Source organism: Entelurus aequoreus, linkage group LG10 (assembly GCF_033978785.1).
Source record: "Entelurus aequoreus isolate RoL-2023_Sb linkage group LG10, RoL_Eaeq_v1.1, whole genome shotgun sequence".
In the NCBI taxonomy this organism is placed as follows: Eukaryota; Metazoa; Chordata; class Actinopteri; order Syngnathiformes; family Syngnathidae; genus Entelurus; species Entelurus aequoreus.
Window position 1 is genome coordinate 58,193,130 of NC_084740.1, and position 23,515 is coordinate 58,216,644.

The 23,515-nt window shown below is 37.1% G+C and overlaps 1 protein-coding gene across 1 annotated transcript in view; it reads right to left on the bottom strand.

Moving 5' to 3' along the window:
• The window catches only part of roraa (RAR-related orphan receptor A, paralog a), a 31,122-nt gene extending 7,889 nt beyond the window's left edge, over positions 1–23,233 (bottom strand). The window contains exons 1-5 of the mRNA XM_062061299.1: positions 22,910–23,233; positions 18,918–19,050; positions 16,064–16,171; positions 5,448–5,558; positions 5,193–5,305 (exon numbers count right to left, since the gene is read on the bottom strand). Of these exons, the coding sequence (XP_061917283.1) occupies positions 5,193–5,305; positions 5,448–5,558; positions 16,064–16,171; positions 18,918–19,050; positions 22,910–22,999 (555 nt within the window). The 5' untranslated portion in view covers positions 23,000–23,233. The remainder of the gene's footprint in view (positions 1–5,192; positions 5,306–5,447; positions 5,559–16,063; positions 16,172–18,917; positions 19,051–22,909) is intronic.
• Positions 23,234–23,515: the final 282 nt, after the last annotated feature.

Here is a 23,515-nt window from a genome sequence, read left to right on the forward strand (position 1 = left end):
TTTTTCTTACTCTTTACGTAAAAAAAAAAGGAAAATATTTAAATTCATAGGCAAATTCATGAATTATTGACTGTTACAAGCGGCCCTCTATTGGCAGCCATGACTGCGGTGTGGCCCTCAATGAAAACCACTTTGACACGCCTGGTCTAGTGGGACAGGCCAAAGTTAAGTCGGAGAAAATGCAGTCCTTTTATAAATTATTTCATGTTTCTCTCCGGCCCGGTAGCAAATGCTTCACGGACCGGTACCGGTCCCCGTAACCTGTGGTTGGGGACCACCGCTTTACAGCATTGCCCAAGTTAGCGGTGCACAACAAGGGAGTTCCTTTCAGGTCTAGTTTAAGCGAGTTGGGTGACGATTGAAATTGTCATCGACTCAATTCTCAAGTATCATCTGCATGTATCGTTGAGTAGCATGGTAACATTTGATTGTGGTGTGTTATTTGTTGGCTGCGATGTAATTTGAGACGTTTTTTTATGGCCAAAAGTCAGTCGTGCTCATTTTCGTAATTTCATACTGTTAAGTGAATGTTAGCATTGTAAGCTATTTAATTTCAGAGTGCTTAAAATACATACTTTGTGGTGTTTCTTCATCATTACACCAGTGTTTTTCAACCTTGTTTGAGCCAAGGCACATTTTTTTCATTGAAAAAAATCCGGAGGCTCACCACCAGCAGACAACATAAAGAAATGGAGCCGATATTGACTATAAAACGTTGTTTTCGCAATTGTTGGATATGAATTTAAAGCATAACCAAGCATGCATGACTATAGCTCTTGTCTCAAAGTAGGTGTACTGTCACCACCTGTCACATCACACCCTGGACTTTTTTGCTGTTTTCCTGTGTGTAGTGTTTTAGTTCTTGTCTTGAGCTCCTATTTTGGTGGCTTTTTCTCTTTATTTGGTATTTTTCTGTAGCAGTTTCATGTCTTCCTTTGACCGCTATTCCCCCGCACCTGCTTTGTTTTAGCAATCAAGAATATTTCAGTTGTTTTTATCCTTCTTTGTGGGGACATTGTCGATTGTCATGTCATGTTCGGATGGACTTTGTGGACGCCGTCTTTGCCCCACAGTAAGTCTTTGCTGTCGTCCAGCATTCTGTTTTTGTTTACTTTGTAGCCAGTTCAGTTTTAGTTTCGTTCTGCATAGCCTTCCCTAAAGGCCTACTGAAAGCCACTACTAGCGACCACGCAGTCTGATAGTTTATATATCAATGATGAAATCTTAACATTGCAACACATGCCAATACGGCCGGGTTAACTTATAAAGTGACATTTTAAATTTCCCGGGAAATATCCGTCTGAAAACGTCTCGGTATGATGACGTTTGCGCGTGACGTCACGGATTAAACGGAAGTATTGGGACACCATTGTGTCCCAATACAAACGGCGTCTGTTTTCATCGAAAAATTCCACAGTATTCTGGACATCTGTGTTGGTGAATCTTTTGCAATTTGTTTAATGAACAATGGAGACAGCAAAGAAGAAAGCTGTACGTGGGATCGGTGTATTAGCGGCTGGCTACAGCAACACAACCAGGAGGACTTTGAGTTGGATAGCAGGCGCGCTATCCGACGCTAGCCGCCGACAGCACCGATGATCGGGTGAAGTCCTTCGTCGCGCCGCCGATCGCTGGAACGCAGGTGAGCACGGGTGTTGATGAGCAGATGAGGGCTGGCGTAGGTGGATAGCTAATGTTTTTAGCATAGCTCTGTCGAGGTCCCGTAGCTAAGTTAGCTTCAATGGCGTCGTTAGCAACAGCATTGCTAGGCTTCGCCAGGCTGGACAGCATTAACCGTGTAGTTACAGGTCCAGGGTTTGGTTCGGTGTCTCCTGATAGTAGAAGTAATAATAGTATTGTTGATCTTCTGTCTATCCTTCCAGTCAAGGGCATGTTTCTTCTGTTTCTATCCGCAGTTAAGCACGATGCTATCACATTAGCTCCGAAGCTAAAGTGCTTCATCGAGGTATTGTCGTGGAGATAAAAGTCACTGTGAATGTCCATTTCGCGTTCTCGACTCTCATTTTCAAGAGGATATAGTATCCGAGGTGGTTTAAAATACAAATCCGTGATCCACAATAGAAAAAGGAGAAAGTGTGGAATCCAATGAGCCAGCTTGTACCTAAGTTACGGTCAGAGCGAAAAAAGATACACCCTGGCGTCCTGCACTGCACTCTAGTCCTTCACTCTCACTTTCCTCATCCACGAATCTTTCATCCTCGCTCAAATTAATGGGGTAATCGTCGCTTTCCCGGTCCGAATCGCTCTCGCTGCTGGTGTAAACAATGTGCAGATGTGAGGAGCTCTTCAACCTGTGACGTCACGCTACTTCCGGTACAGGCAAGGCTTTTTTTATCAGCGACCAAAACTTTATCGTCGATGTTCTCTACTAAATCCTTTCAGCAAAAATATGTCAATATCGCGAAATGATCAAGTATGACACATAGAATGGATCTGCTATCCCCGTTTAAATAAAAACATTTCATTTCAGTAGGCCTCTAAGCTTCAACGCCTTTTCTTAGGGGCACTCACCTTTTGTTTATTTTTGGTTTAAGCATTAGACACCTTTTTACCTGCACCCTGCCTCCCGCTGTTTCCGACATCTACAAAGAAATTAGCTACCGGCTGCCTCCTACTGATATGGAAGAGTATTACACGGTTACTCTGCCCAGCTCTAGACAGCACCGACACTCAACAACAACACATCATTTGCAGACTATAATTACTGCTTTGCAAAAAATATTTTTAACCCAAATAGGTGAAATTAGATAATCTCCCACGGCACACCAGACTGTATCTGCAAAGTGGTTGAAAAACACTGCATTACACAACATAATGCAGTTGTTGCAGTATGAGTGTGTGTGTAATTGGCTGCTTTAAAGGCCTACTGAAATGATTTTTTTTATTTAAACGGGAATAGCAGATCCATTCTATGTGTCATACTTGATCATTTCGCGATATTGCCATATTTTTGCTGTAAGGATTTAGTAGAGAAAATCGACGATAAAGTTCGCAACTTTTGCTCGCTGATAAAAAAAAGTCTTGCCCCTACCGGAAGTAGCGTGACGTCACAAGCGGTAGTGCTGCTCACAATTCCCCGTTGTTTACAATGGAGCGAGAGATATTAGGAGCGAGAAAGTGACGATTACCCCATTAATTTGAGCGAGGATGAAAGATTTGTGGATGAGGAACGTTAGAGTGACAGACTAGAATGCAGTTCAAGAGATATCTTTTTTCGCTCTGACCATAACTTAGGTACAAGCTGGCTCATTGGATTCCACACTCTTTCCTTTTTCTATTGTGGATCACGGATTTGTATTTTAAACCACCTCGGATACTATATCATTTTGAAAATGAGAGTCGAGAAGGCGAAATGGACATTCACAGTGACTTTTATCTCCACGACAATACATTGACGAAGCTCTTTAGCATGAGCTAACGTGATAGCATCTGTCTCAAATGCAGATAGAAACAAAATAAATAAATCCCTGACTGGAAGGATAGACAGAAGATCAACAATACTACTATCAGGAGACACCGAACCAAACACTGGACATGTAAATACACGGTTAATGTGTATTCGACGCCTGTCGAAGCCTAGCAATACTGTTGCTAACGACGCTAACTTAACAACGGGACCTCGTCAGAGCTATGATAAAAACATTAGCGCTCCACCTACGCCAGCCAGCCCTCCTCCGCTCATCAACACCCGTGCTCACCTGCGTTCCAGCGATCGACGATGCGGTCGGCGGCCCGGAGACGTAGGAAGTCAAGGTGAGTTCGCCGCTAGCGCCTTCTATCCAACAAAGTCCTCCTTGTTGTGTTGCTACAGCCAGCCGCTAATACACCGATCCCACCTACAACGTTCTTCTTTGCAGCCTCCATTGTTCATTAAACAAATTGCAAAAGATTCACCAACACAGATGTCCAGAATACTGTGGAATTTGGTCGAAGAAAACAGAGCTCTGTGTATTGTGTCCAAAAGGGTCCAAACACTTCCGTGGACCTCGCGACGTCACGCGCATACGTCATCCTCCAGAGGCGTTTTGAACCGGAAGTTCCCCGGGAAATTAAAAATGTCACTTTATAAGTTAACCCGGCCGTATTGGCATGTGTTGCAATGTTAAGATTTCATCATTGATATATAAACTATCAGACTGCGTGGTCGCTAGTAGTGGCTTTCAGTAGGCCTTTAATGTAAGCGTCCTTTCTGCTTGTGTGTTTTCAGTTTGACCCTTTTTACCGCCAACAAACCTGAGGATAAGCAGACGTTTTTCAGAGTGTTTGATCAAGGAAAGGTGTTAGGGTAAAGCCAATGGTGGTATTTTAATGGTGGTACTTGGAGAGCCACGTTTCTTCTGAGGTGGTACTTGGTCTAATCTAGGAGCTCTGTATCCAAAAAAGGTAATAATGCTGCGCTCAAAGTAGAGATGTCCGATAATATCGGTCTGCCAATATTATCGGCCGATAAATGCGTTAAAATGTAATATCGGAAATTATCGGTATCGTTTTTTTTATTATCAGTATCGTTTTTAAAAAAAAAAATTTTACTTTTATTTATTTTTTTATTAAATCCACATAAAAAACACAAGATACACTTACAATTAGTGCACCAACCCAAAAAACCTTCCTCCCCCATTCACACTCATTCACACAAAAGGGTTGTTTCTTTCTGTTATTAATATTCTGCTTCCTACATTATATATCAATATATATCAATACAGTCTGCAAGGGATACAGTCCGTAAGCACACATGATTGTGCGTGCTGCTGCTCCACTAATAATACTAACCTTTAACAGTTAATTTTACAAATTTTCATTAATTACTAGTTTCTATGTAACTGTTTTTATATTGTTTTACTTTATTTTTTATTCAAGAAAATGTTTTTCATTTATTTATCTTATTTTATTTGATTCATTTTTTAAAAAAAGTACCTTATCTTCACCATACCTGGTTGTCCAAATTAGGCATAATAATGTGTTAATTCCACGACTGTATATATCGGTTGATGTTGATATCGGTATCGGTAATTAAAGAGTTGGACAATATCGGCATATCGGATATCGGCAAAAAGCCATTATCGGACATCCCTAGCTCAAAGGTATTGATACATATATTATGATGCACAGGCACAATAGTAAACATTAAAATAACATCTCTCGGACAATCAAAAGTTATTAGTGTTCAGTACCTTTGTAAGAATGCCGTCCTCTCTGTGGTTCTTCTGCAGGACGTGCTGGAGCGCCAACTGGATCTTCTGCTGGAGTTTCTCCACCTTGACTTTCTCCTGAAGCCAGGACCGATCTAAGGTAAGAGTTGTCACACATTTAGTGCGCGAGGCTGCTAATTGTACGCGTTGATATATAAAGAAACATGTGTTCCTTGTCACTGCCAAGCTTTCTATTTTTTTATGATTTTTTTTTTTTGCACTGTGAGTGACACGTACCAGCAGACATCAACACAAAGGCGGAGAACAGGGCGATCTCATCCTCAGACAGGTGCATAGAACACAAGTTTTTCCCAAACTCGAAGACGGAGCTGATCAAGTCGTCACAACCTGCCACAGCAAAGGACACAGCGAGGGAGCTTAGGAGGAGGGAGAGCAAACATTCCCTCTTGATCTTTATTGGGAGATAGGCACGCAGGGAGAGGGGAGGAAAAAGGGGAGTGATAATAATAATAATAATTGGGAAAGAAAATAGTTGCATGCTGACAGCACATAGGGAGCATCTTGAGGAAAATAGGCAATGATTTGACTGAGGTTTTGCCTCCCAGACTCTTTTGGAAGTTGGTGTTCTGCAAAGCCATAGTTGAGGCATTAAGTTAAATCAGGGCCGGCCCGTGGCATAGGCAAATGCTAAGGGCGCCGTCCATCAGGGGGCACCACGCCAGTGCCACAAATGTTGGAGGAAAAAAAAAAAAAAAAAAAAAAAGTTGGTACTATTATTTCTAAATACATAAAATAATCCCACGTTAATTAAAATGCAAAGTAAAGCCTATTTAATAGAAATATTATTTGTTACAACATTACGCCCCCCCTCCCCCGGCACGGTGCGCCCCCTCCCTTCCCGTATCATGACTCTTTTTGGACGTCACCACATCAAAAAAATCAACACAAGATGTCAAAACGGCCAAAACTGTCAGGTGCCCAGGGGAGAAAAGAAGAGGAGAAACGAGAAAAAGACAGAGGTAGCAGGTAGGTAACGTTAGCCTACATGAAATTATTTGTCTGTTACAGAATGTGATAGTAACCTGGCTTTTTTAGCATTAGGCTAATGTTACATGATTCGGCAATTGCTAATCAATAAATAGCTAGTTCTGTTTTAACGTCGGGTTAATATTGTGGAGGGGGCTAAATTGTTATGGAAAATAATAATGTAACGTTAGGTAATTACAGTACTCCCTGGTGTACAGTCATTTGTAAGTCATTCTAGTTAATGCAATATTAAAAAGCACAAATAGAGAACTCTGTAGGATCCCCTTTTTTTGTAATATAGTTGTTAAAGTCATACTGGTTTGATATCTTGTTTTGTGCAGTGCCTTATTTATATTGTATTTTTAATTTATTTTATGCAACTTGTTGACACGTTTTATTTTGTGTTTATGTATGTAAAAAATATTGTATTTCATATATTCATTTATTTATCCATATTTTTTTAAATCTTGTTAACTATTCTGATTGTTAATTTAGTTTCTTTAAGTAAAAAAAAAAGGTCAAAGACAAAGCTATTCGGTTTCTTGTGAGTATATACACTTCACTGCCGATGTGGGGGGGCGCCACCTAAAATCTTGCCTAGGGCGCCAGATTGGTTAAGGCCGGGCCTGAGTTAAGTTAATGTTTGGGCCGAGAGGGCGAGCAACACTGCAGCTCCATCACTCCTGCAGACTACATCCAGTACACTGACACTATTTACATGCAGTCGTGCCTCCGTTTTCATTTTGTATCATTTGGTTTTCATTTTTATTTGCATCTACTTAAGCAGGTAAAAACTCGTTGATATTAAAATATCTTTTGCAAGCGTGACCTAGCCAAGGAGGCAAAAAAAATGGTTTCATAAAAACATACAGTTTGGACACACCTTCTCATTTAATGCGTTTTCTTTATTTTCATGACTATTTACATTGTAGATTATCTATGAATGAACACATGGAGTTATGTATAATGTATTTATATTATTCACATGTGAATAAATGTTGTGTAATAGACTGTATTTATATTATTCACATGTGAATAATGCTGTATAATAGACTGTATTTATGTTATTCACATGTGAATAATGCTGTATAATAGATTGTATTTATGTTATTCACATGTGAATAATGCTGTATAATAGACTGTATTTATGTTATTCACATGTGAATAATGCTGTATAATAGACTGTATTTATATTATTCACATGTGAATAATGCTGTATAATAGACTGTATTTATGTTATTCACATGTGAATAATGCTGTATAATAGACTGTATTTATGTTATTCACATGTGAATAATGCTGTATAATAGACTATTTATGTTATTCACATGTGAGTAATGCTGTATAATAGACTGTATTTATGTTATTCACATGTGAATAATGCTGTATAATAGACTGTATTTATGTTATTCACATGTGAGTAATGCTGTATAATAGACTGTATTTATAGTATTCACATGTGAATAATGCTGTATAATAGACTGTATTTATATTATTCACATGTGAATAATGCTGTATAATAGACTGTAATTATGTTATTCACATGTGAATAATGCTGTATAATAGACTGTATTTATAGTATTCACATGTGAATAATGCTGTATAATAGACTGTATTTATATTATTCACATGTCAATAATGCTGTATAATAGACTGTATTTATGTTATTCACATGTGAATAATGCTGTATTATAGACTGTATTTATATTATTCACATGTGAATAATGCTGTATAATAGACTGTATTTATGTTATTCACATGTGAATAATGCTGTATAACAGACTGTACTTATGTTATTCACATGTGAATAATGCTGTATAATAGACTGTATTTATATTATTCACATGTGAATAATGCTGTATAATAGACTGTATTCATGTTATTCACATGTGAATAATGCTGTATAATAGACTGTATTTATGTTATTCACATGTGAATAATGCTGTGTAATAGACTGTATTTATATTATTCACATGTAAAAAAAATACTTAAGTGTTTATTGTCTATTGTGAGCAAACTGTGGTGCTGAATTTCCTCCATGGATCAATAAAGTACTTTCTATGCTATTATGTACTTAACAAAAAAAGGTGAAATAACTGAAAACATGTTTTATATTCTAGTTTCTTCAAAATAGCCACCCTTTGCTCTGATTACTGCTTTGCACACTCTTGGCATTCTCTCGATGAGCTTCAATAGTCACCTGAAATGGTTTTCACTTGTTTACTTTGCAGCCAGTTCAGTTTTAGTTTGGTTCTGCATCGCCTTCCCTAAGCTTCAATGCCTTTTCTTAGGGGCACTCACCTTTTGTTTATATTTGGTATAAGCATTAGACACTCAACAACGGCACATTATTTGCGGATTATAATTACTGGTTTTCAAAAAATATTTTTAACCCAAGTAGGTGAAATTAGATAATCTCCCACGGCACACTGCAAAAACTGAAATCTAAGTAAGATGAAACATCTCAAATAAGGGTGATATTTGCTTATTTTCTGTCTGATAAGATAATTCGTCTCACTAAGCAGATTTTATGTAGAGTGTTTTACTTGTTTTAAGGGTTTTGGTCCTAAATGATCTCAGTAAGATATTACAGCTTGTTGCTGAGATTTGATGACCTATATTGAGTAAAACATGCGTGACCGTGACCGTGCGCATTTTCTCGTTTCTTCTCCAAGATGAGGGTGAGTCCATAACGCGCTAAATGGCTGACTTAATGATTGTGTGAGTGCGTTTGATTCAATGTGAACAATTTACTGGCACCATGTGAAGCTCGTGAACCCGTAAAATATCATAAATTAGTTACACTATTGTGTAAGGTTTCAAATTGTGGGGGGAATTAGCAGCTTATAGTCTAAAAACCTTATAGGGGCCCTATCATGCAAAACCAACTTTTCTTAACTGGGGGATCTGAGCCGAGGATGTCGTTGTGGCTTGTGCAGCCCTTTGAGACACTCGTGATTTAGGGCTATATAAGTAAACATTGATTGATTGATTGATTGATTGAAACTATAATATCAACTGTTGCAAAGCTGTGTCATCAACACTCACAAGTATAAAACTGCTTTTTTAAAGTAATCATTTCTTACTTCAAGTATGAAAAAATAAAACAATCATGATGCCGACATTTTTCAACATATTGAGCAAAAAGGTCTCTTTTTTTTTTTTTCCTACCAAGAAAAGTGCACTTGTTGTTAGTGAGAATATACTTATTTGAAGGTATTTTTGGGTTCATTGAGGTTAGCTAATTAGGGACCGAATGTCCCTTTGGGACAGAGGACCCTATTGTATTTCTAAGGTTTTATTATTATTATTATACCGCCGCCTGTTTGAGCTATAATTTGACCCCCTTAACATGCTTCAAAACTCACCAAATCTGACACACACATCAGGACTGGCGAAAATTGCGATCTAATCAAAAAACAAAACCCCAAAATTCAAAATTGCGCTCTAGCGCTCCCTAGGAAGAAAACACAGACAAAACTGCCTGTAACTTCCAGTAGGAATGTCGTAGAGACATGAAACAAAAACCTCTATTTGGTCTCACTTAGACCTACATTTCATACACTGACATCCTTCAGCAAAAATCAACAGGAAGTTGGCAATTCCCCCTTCAAAACAAAAGTTTAGTAAAAACAGTCACCTTTGCCTCTTTGAGCTGTAATTTGACCCCCATAACATGCTTAAAAACTCACCAAATTGGACACACACATCAGGACTGGCGAAAATTGCGATTTAATCAAAAAACCAAACCCCAAAACTCAAAATTGCGCTCTAGCGCCCCCTAGGAAGAAAACACAGACAAAACTGCTCCTAGGAAGAAAACACAGACAAAACTGCCTGTCGTAGAGACATGAAACAAAAACCTCTATGTAGGTCTCACTTAGACCTACATTTCATATATTGACAACCCCCAGCAAAAATCAACAGGAAGTTTGCAATTCCCCCTTCAAAATAAAAGTTGGGTCAAAACAGTCCCCTTTTTTAAAACATTATCTCCTCTGAGCGTGTTTGTCATGTCGGCTTCAAACTAGCACAGGAGAGAGATTGAACCCTTCTGATTAAAAGTTGATGAAAGAGTTTTAATTACTGCTTTGGATTTTATGTGCCGTCAAAGTCGGTCCCGTCCATCGCTGCTTGCAGCTTTAATTTTACTTGTTTTGGAAAGTCTCGACAAGCCGAATTTTCTTGTTCTATTGGCAGATAATTCTGCTTAGTTCAAATAAAATACCCCTCATTTTTGTATTTTTTTTTTCTTGTTTTTGAACACCGACTTTTTGCAGAGCACACCAGACTGTATCTCACGGCACACTAGTGTGCCGCGGCACAGTGGTTGAAAAACACTGCTGTAGAAGCATAACAGAACTGCTAAAACAACAAATCTAACGGCAGCCTTAAACTTTTCACCAATATATTATCAGCATCGCAAGAAGATTGTGGTTTGGAGAGAAGCATTATACAAACCCTGTTTCCATATGAGTTGGGAAATTGTGTTAGATGTAAATATAAACGGAATACAATGATTTGCAAATCATTTTCAACCCATATTCAGTTGAATGCACTACAAAGACAACATATTTGATGTTCAAACTCATAAACTTTACGACGTCCACAGTTTCCAAAAACAATTTGAAATGTGGACTCGTCAGACCACAGAACACTTTTCCACTTTGTATCAGTCCATCTTAGATGAGCTCAGGCCCAGCGAAGCCGACGGCGTTTCTGGGTGTTGTTGATAAACGGTTTTCGCCTTGCATAGGCATACTTGCCAACCCTCCCGTTTTTAGCGGGAGAATCCCCGGTATTCAGCGCCTCTCCCGACAACCTCCCGGCAGAGATTTTCTCCCGACAAACTCCCGGTATTCAGCCGGAGCTGGAGGCCACGCCCCCTCCAGCTCAATGCGGACCTGAGACTGAGTGGGGACAGCCTGTTCTCACGTCCGCTTTCCCACAATATAAACAGCTTGCCTGCCCAATGACGTCATAACATCTAGGGCTTTTAGAGAGTAGAGTGCACAACTGCGCACACAACAAGGAGACGAAGCAGAAGAACGAGGAAATTACAGACATGGCGACGCCGTCGACGAGCAAGATGAAGAAATACGCTTGCGAGTTCCAAAACGAATGGAAACAAGAATTTCAGTTCATCCAGGACAGTTTGAAGGGGAAGGGGTATGTTGCCTGTACATTTTGTAGAACAAACTTCTCCATTGGACACGGTGGCCGAAATGATTTACTCATCATGAACGGAGAAGTTAAACAGGACAATACTGCCATCTAATGGATAGCCACGGGAACACTGAAATTCAAGTTTTTTGTTTTTTTTTCTATGTAAATAAAATAAATATACACTACCGTTCAAAAGTTTGGGGTCACCCAAACCATTTTGTGGAATAGCCTTCATTTCTAAGAACAAGAATAGACTGTCGAGTTTCAGATGAAAGTTCTCTTTTTCTGGCCATTTTGAGCGTTTAATTGACCCCACAAATGTGATGCTCCAGAAACTCAATCTGCTCAAAGGAAGGTCAGTTTTGTAGCTTCTGTAACGAGCTAAACTGTTTTCAGATGTGTGAACATGATTGCACAAGGGTTTTCTAATCATCAATTAGCCTTCTGAGCCAATGAGCAAACACATTGTACCATTAGAACACTGGAGTGATAGTTGCTGGAAATGGGCCTCTATACACCTATGTAGATATTGCACCAAAAACCAGACATTTGCAGCTAGAATAGTCATTTACCACATTAGCAATGTATAGAGTGTATTTCTTTAAAGTTAAGACTAGTTTAAAGTTATCTTCATTGAAAAGTACAGTGCTTTTCCTTCAAAAATAAGGACATTTCAATGTGACCCCAAACTTTTGAACGGTAGTGTATATATATATATATATATATATATATATATATATATATATATATATATATATATATATAGCTAGAATTCACTGAAAGTTAAGTATTTCATACATATATATATATATATATATATATATATATATATATATATATATATATATATATATATATATATATATATATATATATATATATATATATATATAGCTAGAATTCACTGAAAGTCAAGTATTTCATACATATATATATATATATATATATATATATATATATATATATATATATATATATATATATATATATATATATGAAATATATATGAAATACTCGAGTTGGTGAATTCTAGCTGTAAATAACCACGCCCCCAACCACGCCCCCGCCCCCCACCCCCCACCCCCTACCTCCTGATATTGGAGGTCTCAAGGTTGGCAAGTATGTGCATAGGAGAGTTTTAACTTGCACTTACAGATGTAGCGACCAACTGTAGTTACTGACAGTGGGTTTCTGAAGTGTTCCTGAGCCCATGTGGTGATACCCTTTACACACTGATGTCGCTTGTTGATGCAGTACAGCCTGAGGGGTTGAAAGCTGCTTACGTTCAGTGATTTCTCCAGATTCTCTGAACCCTTTGATGATTTTACGGAGCGTAGATGGTGAAATCCCTAAATTCCTTGCAATAGCTGGTTGAGAAAGGTTTTTCTTAAACTGTTCAACAATTCGCTCAGGCATTTGTTGACAAAGTGGTGACCCTCGCCCCATCCTTGTTTGTGAATGACTGAGCATTTCATGGAATCGACTTTTATACCCAATCATGGCACCCACCTGTTCCCAATTTGCCTGTTCACCTGTGGGATGTTCCAAATAAGTGTTTGATGAGCATTCCTCAACTTTATCAGTATTTATTGCCACCTTTCCCAACTTCTTTGTCACGTGTTGCTGGCATCAAATTCTAAAGTTAATGATAATTAGCAAAAATATTTTTTTTTTATCAGTTTGAACATGAAATATGTTGTCTTTGTAGCATATTCAACTGAATATGGGTTGAAAATGATTTGCAAATCATTGTATTCCGTTTACATTTACATCTAACACAATTTCCCAACTCATATGGAAACGGGGTTTGTAGAAAACAGATTGATGGATACACTGTCGACTTGCAGAATCAAGGAGACGAATGGGTGAGGGCCGACATCCGGGCAACTGAGCTACATACGGGTTCTTCGAGCCATAGCAACCAGACTGGCGTTGAAAACAAACCGTTGCCATTACTCTTTAACCTGTCGACCTACGCTGGTTAAACCCGTCATCCTGCCTCCAAAATGCCGAAAAACTGTGTTGTTTTTGGTTGTGCTAACCACAACTGGAAACAGGGAAAACAAAGGTTGTATTTTGTTCTGCCAAAGCGTGATAAAAGCCCACAGAGACGAGACAAATGGCTCGCAGCTTTACACTGGGAAAACGAGGACGGTTCTCACTGGAGTCCCCCAAAGTCCCGGGTCGTGTGTTCGGATCACTTCGTTTCTGGTAAATATAAGGAACAAAAATCCACCTTCTTAACCACAACTTGGCTATACGTCCGTGCTAATGTTGTACTTGTTGAATTTGTACCTTATAACGTTCGACAGCTGAAGTTGTTGTTGTAGAAAAATAACATGCGGTATATACTATATAGTCTATAGCCTAGCTAGCTATTTTCGAAAACTGGACAACAAGAGGATACCAAAGGCAGCGTTAAGATGGACACCACCGGGAAAACGTAAGCCAGGGCGGCCAAAGAACACCTGGCGAAGAACAGTTGAAGGGGAGCTGAAAGAGATGAAGCTTACATGGGGCGAGGCACAGAGACGAGCACAGCAGCGAGATGAATGGCGTCGAGTCGTCGAAGCCTTATTTCCCATCCGGGAAGAGGAGGATTAAGTTAAGTAAGTAATATACTATATAGTCCAGGGGTCACCAACCTTTTTGAAAGCAAGAGCTACTTCTTGGGTACTGATTAATGCAAAGGGCTACCAGTTTGATACACACTTAAATAAATTGCCAGAAATAGCCAATTTGCTCAATTTACCTTTAACTCTATGTTATTATTAATAATTAATGATATTTACACTTAATTGAACGGTTTAAAAGAGGAAAAAACACGAAAAAAATGACATTTAAATTTTGAAACATAGTTTATCTTCAAGTTCGACTCTTTAAAATTCAAAATTCAACTGAAAAAAAGAAGAGAAAAACTAGCTAATTCGAATCTTTTTGAAAAAATTAAAAAAATAATTTATGGAACATCATTACTAATTTTTCCTGATGAAGATTAATTTTAGAATTTTGATGACATGTTTTAAATAGGTTAAAATCCAATCTGCACTTTGTTAGAATATATAACAAATTGGACCAAGCTATATTTCTAACAAAGACCAATCATTATTTCTTCTAGATTTTCCAGAACAAAAATTTTAAAAGAAATTCAAAAGACTTTGAAATAAGATTTAAATCTGATTCTACAGATTTTCTACATTTGCCAGACTAATTTTTTTGAATTGTAATCATAATAAGTTTGAAGAAATATTTCAAAAATATTCTTCGTCGAAAAAACAGAAGCTAAAATGAAGAATTCAATTAAAATGTATTTATTATTCTTTACAATAAAAAAAATAAATTTACTTGAACATTGATTTAAATTGTCAGGAAAGAAGAGGAAGGAATTTAAAAGGTAAAAAGGTTTATGTGTTTAAAAATCCTAAAATCATTTTTAAGGTTGGATTTTTTCTCTAAAATTGTCTTTCTGAAAGTTATAAGAAGCAAAGTAAAAAAATTAATGAATTTATTTAAACCAAGTGAAGACCAAGTCTTTAAAATATTTTCTGGGATTTTCAAATTCTATTTGAGTTTTGTCTCTCTTAGAATTAAAAATGTCGGGCAAAGCGAGACCAGCTTGCTAGTAAATAAATAAAACTTAAAAAATAGAGGCAGCTCACTGGTAAGTGCTGCTATTTGAGCTATTTTTAGAACAGGCCAGCGGGCTACTCATCTGGTCCTTACGGGCTACCTGGTGCCCGCGGGCACCGCGTTGGTGACCCCTGATATAGTCTATAGCCTAGCTAGCTATTTTCGAAAACCGGTTTCGTTTAAATTTGCACTTAACAGTTGGGTTTTTAAAAACCAATAAACCCTATAATTTTCATGTTGCCATTCAATACATGTAGCCCTCAAATCTCTCAATATTTCATACACTAACACTTGATCTTGTTGTTGATAACTTCCGCGTCTCTTTCTTCGTAGCGCGCAGGCTAAGCTAACTAGCAAGCTAAGCTAAGCCTGAGAAGCTTTAAAGTTCACTGAGACGAGTCTGACGCAAATAATACATTTTCGTTTTTTCACACGACATGCGAATGAGTAAAAATGCGCAAATGAAGGATTTAACGCCGACTTCCAAGCCACAACGCTCGTTAAATGCTTTTTCTGTCAATGCTGTGTTCGCTGTGAACTGGTTTGTTTTCAACGAATTCCCGGTTGCTAGGGGATTGGTAGGCGGAAGTGACGTAGGTCCGCCCTCACCCATTCAGCATGTCTACAACCACGTTGGGACCAATTTGCATTTTGTTCACCTTGGGGGGGAAAAAAAGGGAGTGGAGAAAAAAAAAATCCTTAGTGGAGAGCTCGGTGATGTCATGACAGCGAAACAAAAACGCTATTTGAGCGATGTGAGATTCTTTATGTCAGGTTTTGATAGCTTTCTCCCGTAAGGCGCTCTGTCTGGCTGCATTTATTCCACCGTTACAGGAGTCAGATGCAGCCGTGCCTCGCTGTCATCTCGCTCCTGGCATAAATAAACGTCGGGCGAAGCGATGCCAGGTAAAGCAGGGATGAACGCCCAGTGTTCGCTCAAAGGCCTTCAAGCATTGTGCGCCGCAGATTAGGGAGATTCTAATTTTGGCTGCGACATCAAGGGGGTAAGGGAGTGAGGCGCGCACACACACACAAAAAAAGCGCGCTCTCCTGAAAAAGTGTCCACTTACCTAATGACTTGAACACATCCGGCCCGGCGTACTTTCCGTCAAAATAGACCGTGTTGTTTTGCGAGTCAAAGGCACGACACATTCTGACAAACACCACTTCCAAAGAGCCTGCGGAGACAGAAAACAACAACGCGATGAACGGCTGTGTCGTCCCGCCCCTCCTCGCCGGCCGCCGCGAAGGCGATACAGGTGCAATTGTGCAACGGAGACCCTTTGAAAAGGAAGCGATAAAGAAGCCATGCTGTCAGCGGGAGGGAGGGGAGGAAGCACCTCCCAATGATGGGATGATATCAGGCTTGTCATCCATGATGACAGAGGAGATAACAACTGTGCTTCATTTCATGATAATAGTGCTTACTCCTTCAACCTTTATTGGACAGGAAATGATTCTATTATCTATTCTTTATGGGGATAACATGAAGGAAATGCAACAGCAGCCATTACTGCCTCTGTGTTCTGTTGTACCGTATCAGCCATGATATGCATGACGCTAATGATGGGTAAATGACGCCTCAGCGAGTGCATGGCACGCTCACTAGCTGTATTGACACTGCACCGGTAATGTGCTGGTGTTTGATAATGGTCATACGCCAGCGGTTGGGTTGAAACAGAGCTGTGTGTAGAGAGAGTATGGACAACGTTTAATTTAATATGTACTCACGTACATATATATATATATATATATATATATGCAACAACTAATCGATTAAATCGATTAAAATCGATATAAAAATAGTTGGCGATTAATTTAGTCATCGATTCGATGGATCTATGCTATGCGCAGAGGCCTTTTTTATTTGTATTTTTTGATAATTTTTTTTTTTTTTTTTTTAAATAAACCTTTATTTATAAACTGCAACATGTACAAACAGCTGAGAAACAATAATCAAAATAAGTATGGTGCCAGTATGCTGTTTTTTTCCCAATAAAATACTGGAAAGGATAGAAATGTAGTTTGTCTCTTTTATCCGATTATTAATCGATTAATCGAAGTAATAATCGACAGATTAATCGATTATCAAATTAATTGTTAGTTGCAGCCCTAATATATATATATGTATGTAAACACACACATACATATACACACACACACACACACACATATATGTAAATGTATATATAAATGTATACATATATACATATACATATACATATATACACATATAAACTAATATATACATATGTATACAAATATATACATACATATATACAAATATATATACATATATATATATATATATATGTATATATATATATATATATATATATATATATATATATATATATATATATATATATATATATATATTTATTTATATATATATATACATATAAATATTTATATATTTATATATATATATATATATATATATATATATATATATATATATATATATATATATATATATATATATATATATAATATATATATATATATATATATATATATATATATATATATACTCACATACATATATATATATGTGTGTTTCATTTCTACCTTGTTCCACTTCTACCGTGTTTACTTCTGTGACAACCTTCTTAAAAGTTTTGCCTTAACAGAAATATCAAGCATCTAAAATGCGGCAAACAGGGATAAGTGTGGAGAGTGTTTTTCTTTTTTTTTTTTTCCATCATGCTTTGTAATGGATTTAAATTTGTGTCATTTTGAATCTCTTTATGGTGTATGGATGTTCATTGAGCAGGTCGTGTTATGTGTGACCATGCCTGTTGACTTTTTGTGTTGGTTGAATATATATTAGGGATGTCCGATAATGGCTTTTTGCCGATATCCGATATTGTCCAACTCTTTAATTACCGATACCGATATCAACCGATACCGATATATACATTAATTAACACATTATTATGCCTAATTTGGACAACCAGGTATGGTGAAGATAAGGTTGTTTTTTTTTTAAATAAAATAAAATAAGATAAACAAATTAAAAACATTTTCTTGAATACAAAAGAAAGTAAAACAATATAAAAACAGTTACATAGAAACTAGTAATTAATGAAAATGAGTAAAATTAAGTGTTAAAGGTTAGTACTATTAGTGGAGCAGCAGCACGCACAATCATGTGTGCTTACGGACTGTATCCCTTGCAGACTGTATTGATATATATTGATATATAATGTAGGAAGCAGAATATTAATAACAGAAAGAAACAACCCTTTTGTGTGAATGAGTGTAAATGGGGGAGGGAGGTTTTTTGGCTTGGTGCACTAATTGTAAGTGTATCTTGTGTTTTTTATGTTGATTTAATAAAAAAAAACAAAAAACAAAAAACGATACCGATAATAAAAAAAAACGATACCGATAATTTCCAATATTACATTTTAAAGCATTTATCGGTCGATAATATCGGCGTGCCGATATTATCGGACATCTCTAATATATATATATACATACACATATGTAGGTTTTTTGCACCATGACTTGGGAAGGTTGTTTGCACTGGGTCATATAAGTAATGCTGTGCAGACGGCCATTTAAAGTATAATTAGAGGTCATTGACCTGTATTACCTGCTCGAGTGCAACATAATGATAGGGTCAAAACTGGAAACAACCGCTAGCTGGCATAAATGATGTTTGAGCTCGTGTGCAGCAGCAAAAGCTTAAAGAAAGGGATCCGTCATGGAAGGTGTTATCTGACATAGAATAATATAACGTTTATCTATGTTCATGTCTGCTGCAAAGAGTGACACTGGGTGCACACATGAAGAAGCAGCCATTGTGCAGTCAGGTCAGCTACGCCCTTGTGACAATGCCACTATAATGTGTGTGTGTGTGTGTGTGTGTGTGTGTGTGTGTGTGTGTGTGTGTGTGTGTGTGACAGGCTGTCATACCTGCTTTCAGCAACACTATCTGATCATTCTGACACAGCTCCATGAAGCCATCGATGCGCTTGGCGAACTCCACCACATACTGGATGGCCTCCGTTATTTTGATAGCACACAGCTGCCACATGACTTCCCGCGGCTAAAAAAAAAAAATGAGAGAGAGGACAAAAACAATATTAAAATACCCTTTGCAAGAGTGACCTGGCCAAGATGTTTATTGGGATAAGGTAAACATGTGTTCGGTATTTTAACATAAAAGTGTTTGATTGTGAGGCATTAAAAGCCATCAGACCCACAAACGCTGGCTGAGTAACAACAATATGAACGTTGCACAAGGGTTGAGTCAAGACTTTGGGAAGGACATTCTAGAACCTTCATTCTAGCCTGATGTACACTGCAAAAACTGAAATCTAAGTAAGATGAAATATCTCAAATAAGGGTGATATTTGCTTATTTTCTGTCTGATAAGATAATTCTTCTCACTAAGGAGATTTTATGTTAGAGTGTTTTACTTGTTTTAAGTGGTCCTAAATGATCTCAGTAAGATATTACAGCTTGTTGCTGAGATTTGATGAGCTATATTGAGTAAAACATGCTTGAAACTAGAATATCAACTGTTGCAAAGCTGTGTCATCAACACTCACAAGTATAAAACTACTTTTTTTTTAAAAGTAAACCTTGACACAATTGTGTCTCATAATTAAAACAGATGACAGCCAAATGGACTTTGCTGTTTTATTTTCAATGAAACAATAGAAAACAGGTACTCATATAGTAGTACAGTTGGCACAGTACAGTAAACTGACAGTTAATATTTAAACATTTGACATTTCAAACAATTTTGAACAGAAATAGTTCATACACATTCAGATAAATTCTTCAAAATTACAATAAAAAAAAAAAAAAGTGCCCGTGGGCCGGGCTGTAAATATATATATATATACACTACTGTTCAAAAGTTTGGGGTCACATTGAAATGTCCTTATTTTTGAAGGAAAAGCACTGTACTTTTCAATGAAGATAACTTTAAACTAGTCTTAACTTTAAAGAAATACACTCTATACATTGCTAATGTGGTAAATGACAATTCTAGCCGCAAATGTCTGCTTTTTGGTGCAATATCTACATAGGTGTATAGAGGCCCTTTTCCAGCAACTATCACTCCAGTGTTCTAATGGTACAATGTGTTTGCTCATTGGCTCAGAAGGCTAATTGATGATTAGAAAACCCTTGTGCAATCATGTTCACACATCTGAAAACAGTTTAGCTCGTTACAGAAGCTACAAAACTGACCTTCCTTTGAGCAGATTGAGTTTCGGGAGCATCACATTTGTGGGGTCAATTGAACGCTCAAAATGGCCAGAAAAAGAAAACTTTCATCTGAAACTCGACAGTCTATTCTTGTTCTTACAAATGAAGGCTATTCCACAAAATTGTTTGGGTGACCCCAAACTTTTGAACGGTAGTATATATATATATATATATATATATATATATATATATATATATATATATATATATATATATATATATATATATATATATATATATATATATATATATATATATATATATATGTATATATGTGTATATATATATATATATATATATATATATATATATATATATATATATATATATATATATATATATATATATATATATATATATATATATATATATATATTAGGGATGTCCGATAATGGCTTTTTGCCGATATCCGATATTCCGATATTGTCCAACTCTTTAATTACCGATACCGATATCAACCGATACCGATATCAACCGATATATACAGTCGTGGAATTAACACATTATTATGCCTAATTTGGACAACCATGTATGGTGAAGATAAGGTACTTTTTTTAAAAATTAGTAAAATAAGATAAATAAATTAAAAACATTTTCTTGAATAAAAAAGAAAGTAAAACAATATAAAAACAGTTACATAGAAACTAGTAATGAATGAAAATGAGTAAAATTAAGTGTTAAAGGTTAGTATTATTAGTGGACCAGCAGCACGCACAATCATGTGTGCTTACGGACTGTATCCCTTGCAGACTGTATTGATATATATTGATATATAATGTAGGAAGCAGAATATTAATAACAGAAAGAAACAACCCTTTTGTGTGAATGAGTGTAAATGGGGGAGGGAGGTTTTTTGGGTTGGTGCACTAATTGTAAGTGTATCTTGTGTTTTTTATGTTGATTTAATAAAAAAAAAACCCGATACCGATAATAAAAAAAACGATACCGATAATTTCCGATATTACATTTTAACGCATATATATACATATATATATATAAATATTTTTAGTATAAGTTTGCTGATTTCAAGAAACGTAATGCCGAGCGCATATCATTATGTCAAAATAATGGCACTAGCATTTACTTCATTTAAGAATATTTTTCAACATACTGAGAAAAAAAGTTTCATATTTGTTTTTTCTATCAAGAAAAGTGCACTTGTTCTTAATGAGAATATTCTTACTGTATTTTTCGGACTATAAGTCGCAGTTTTTTTCATAGTTTGGCCGGGGGTGCGACTTATGCTCAGGAGCGACTTATGTGTGAAATGATTAGCATAAAATATCAAGTAATATTATTTATCTCATTCAGGTAAGAGACTAGACGTATAAGATTTCATGGGATTTAGCGATTACGAGTGACAGATTGTTTGGTAAACGTATAGCATGTTCTATATGTTATAGTTATTTGAATGACTCTTACCATAATATGTTACGTTAACATACCAGTTGGTTATTTATGCCTCATATAACGTACACTTATTCAGGCTGTTGTTCACTATTCTTTAGACATTTTAAATTGCCTTTCAAATGTCTATTCTTGGTGTTGGCTTTTATCAAATACCTTTCCCCCAAAAAATGCGACTTATACTCCAGTGCGACTTATATATACTTTTTTCCTTCCTTATTATGCATTTTCGGCCGGTGCGACTTATACTCTGGAGTAGAGATGTCCGATAATATCGGCCGATATATGCGTTAAAATGTAATATCGGAAATTATCGGTATCGTTTTTTTTATTATTGGTATCGGGTTTTTATTTTTATTTTTTCATTTTTTTAAATTAAATCAACATAAAAAACACAAGATACACTTACAATTAGTGCACCAACTCAAAAAACCTCCCTCCCCCATTTACACTCATTCACACAAAAGGGTTGTTTCTTTCTGTTATTAATATTTTGCTTCCTACATTATATATCAATACAGTCTGCAAGGGATACAGTCCGTAAGCACACATGATTGTGCGTGCTGCTGCTCCACTAATAGTACTAACCTTTAACAGTTAATTTTACTCATTTTCATTCATTACTAGTTTCTATGTAACTGTTTTTATATTGTTGTACTTTCTTTTTTATTCAAGAAAATGTTTTTAATTTATTTATCTTATTTTACCAATTTTTTCAAAAAGTACCTTATCTTCACCATACCTGGTTGTCCAAATTAGGCATAACAATGTGTTAATTCCACGACTGCATATATCGGTTGATATCGGTATCGGTTGATATCGGTATCGGTAATTAAAGAGTTGGACAATATCGGAATATCGGATATCGGCAAAAAGCCATTATCGGACATCCCTACTCTGGAGCGACTTATACTCCGAAAAATACGGTATTTTAAGGTATTTTGGGGTTCATTGAGGTTAGCTAATTTTACTTGTTTTGGAAAGGCTCGACAAGCCACATTTTCTTGTTCTATTGGCAGATAATTTTGCTTAGTTCAAGTAAAATACCCCTCATTTTTGTATTTTTTTTCCCTTGTTTTTGAACACTGACTTTTTGCAGTGCAGCCATTCCTTTACCACTTTTGACGTGTGTTTGGGGGTCATTGTCCTGTTGGAACACCCAACAGCGCCCAAGCAATGTCATGACGGGACGACGACGGGGGCGGGCGGTACTTTTTTCGAGGCGGTATAGTACCAAATATGATTCATTAGTATAATACCGGTATACCGTACAACGCTACCTTGTTCTGGTAACTCTCCACCTCCTCCTGCAGGAAGGCCTGCCAGGTCATCTGCTGCAGCTCCTCTCTCAGGTACTGACATGTCTCCATGTGTGATTTGGAGATATTTTGGCCAAGTGCTCTGAAACACAAGATGAGAGGTGTCACAGGAAAAAGATGATTTATTTACAGAGCGAGAAGGAGAGGCGGATACGCGTGGGCTTTTTTTCTCTCTCTTTTTTTTTTTGTTCCGTACCGGGGAAGAAAAAAAAAAAAGAAGCTTGTTGACATTTGCTTTTACTGCCTCCAGGACGCTCGTAGCTTAAAGCAGAGCTAATCTAGTTGTGACATAAATGGGGGGTGGGGGCGTGGGGGGGGGGGGGGGGGGGGGGGGGGGGGGGGGGCAGCGTGTTACTCACTCAAACAAAGGTCACATTTGCTCTGAGACTAGTAGTGAGCACAAGAATTTAAATGGTTTTGAAAACACATCTGTTAAAAGGAGTTCCGAGGCACAGGGGAGCCTAAAAAAAATGATTTCCCCAGACGCTTGCCCTGCTGGATCCTGATTGGCCCTAATTAATGGAAACTAATTACAAAAAAGAGGCTCTTTTAATGAGTGTTGGAGAT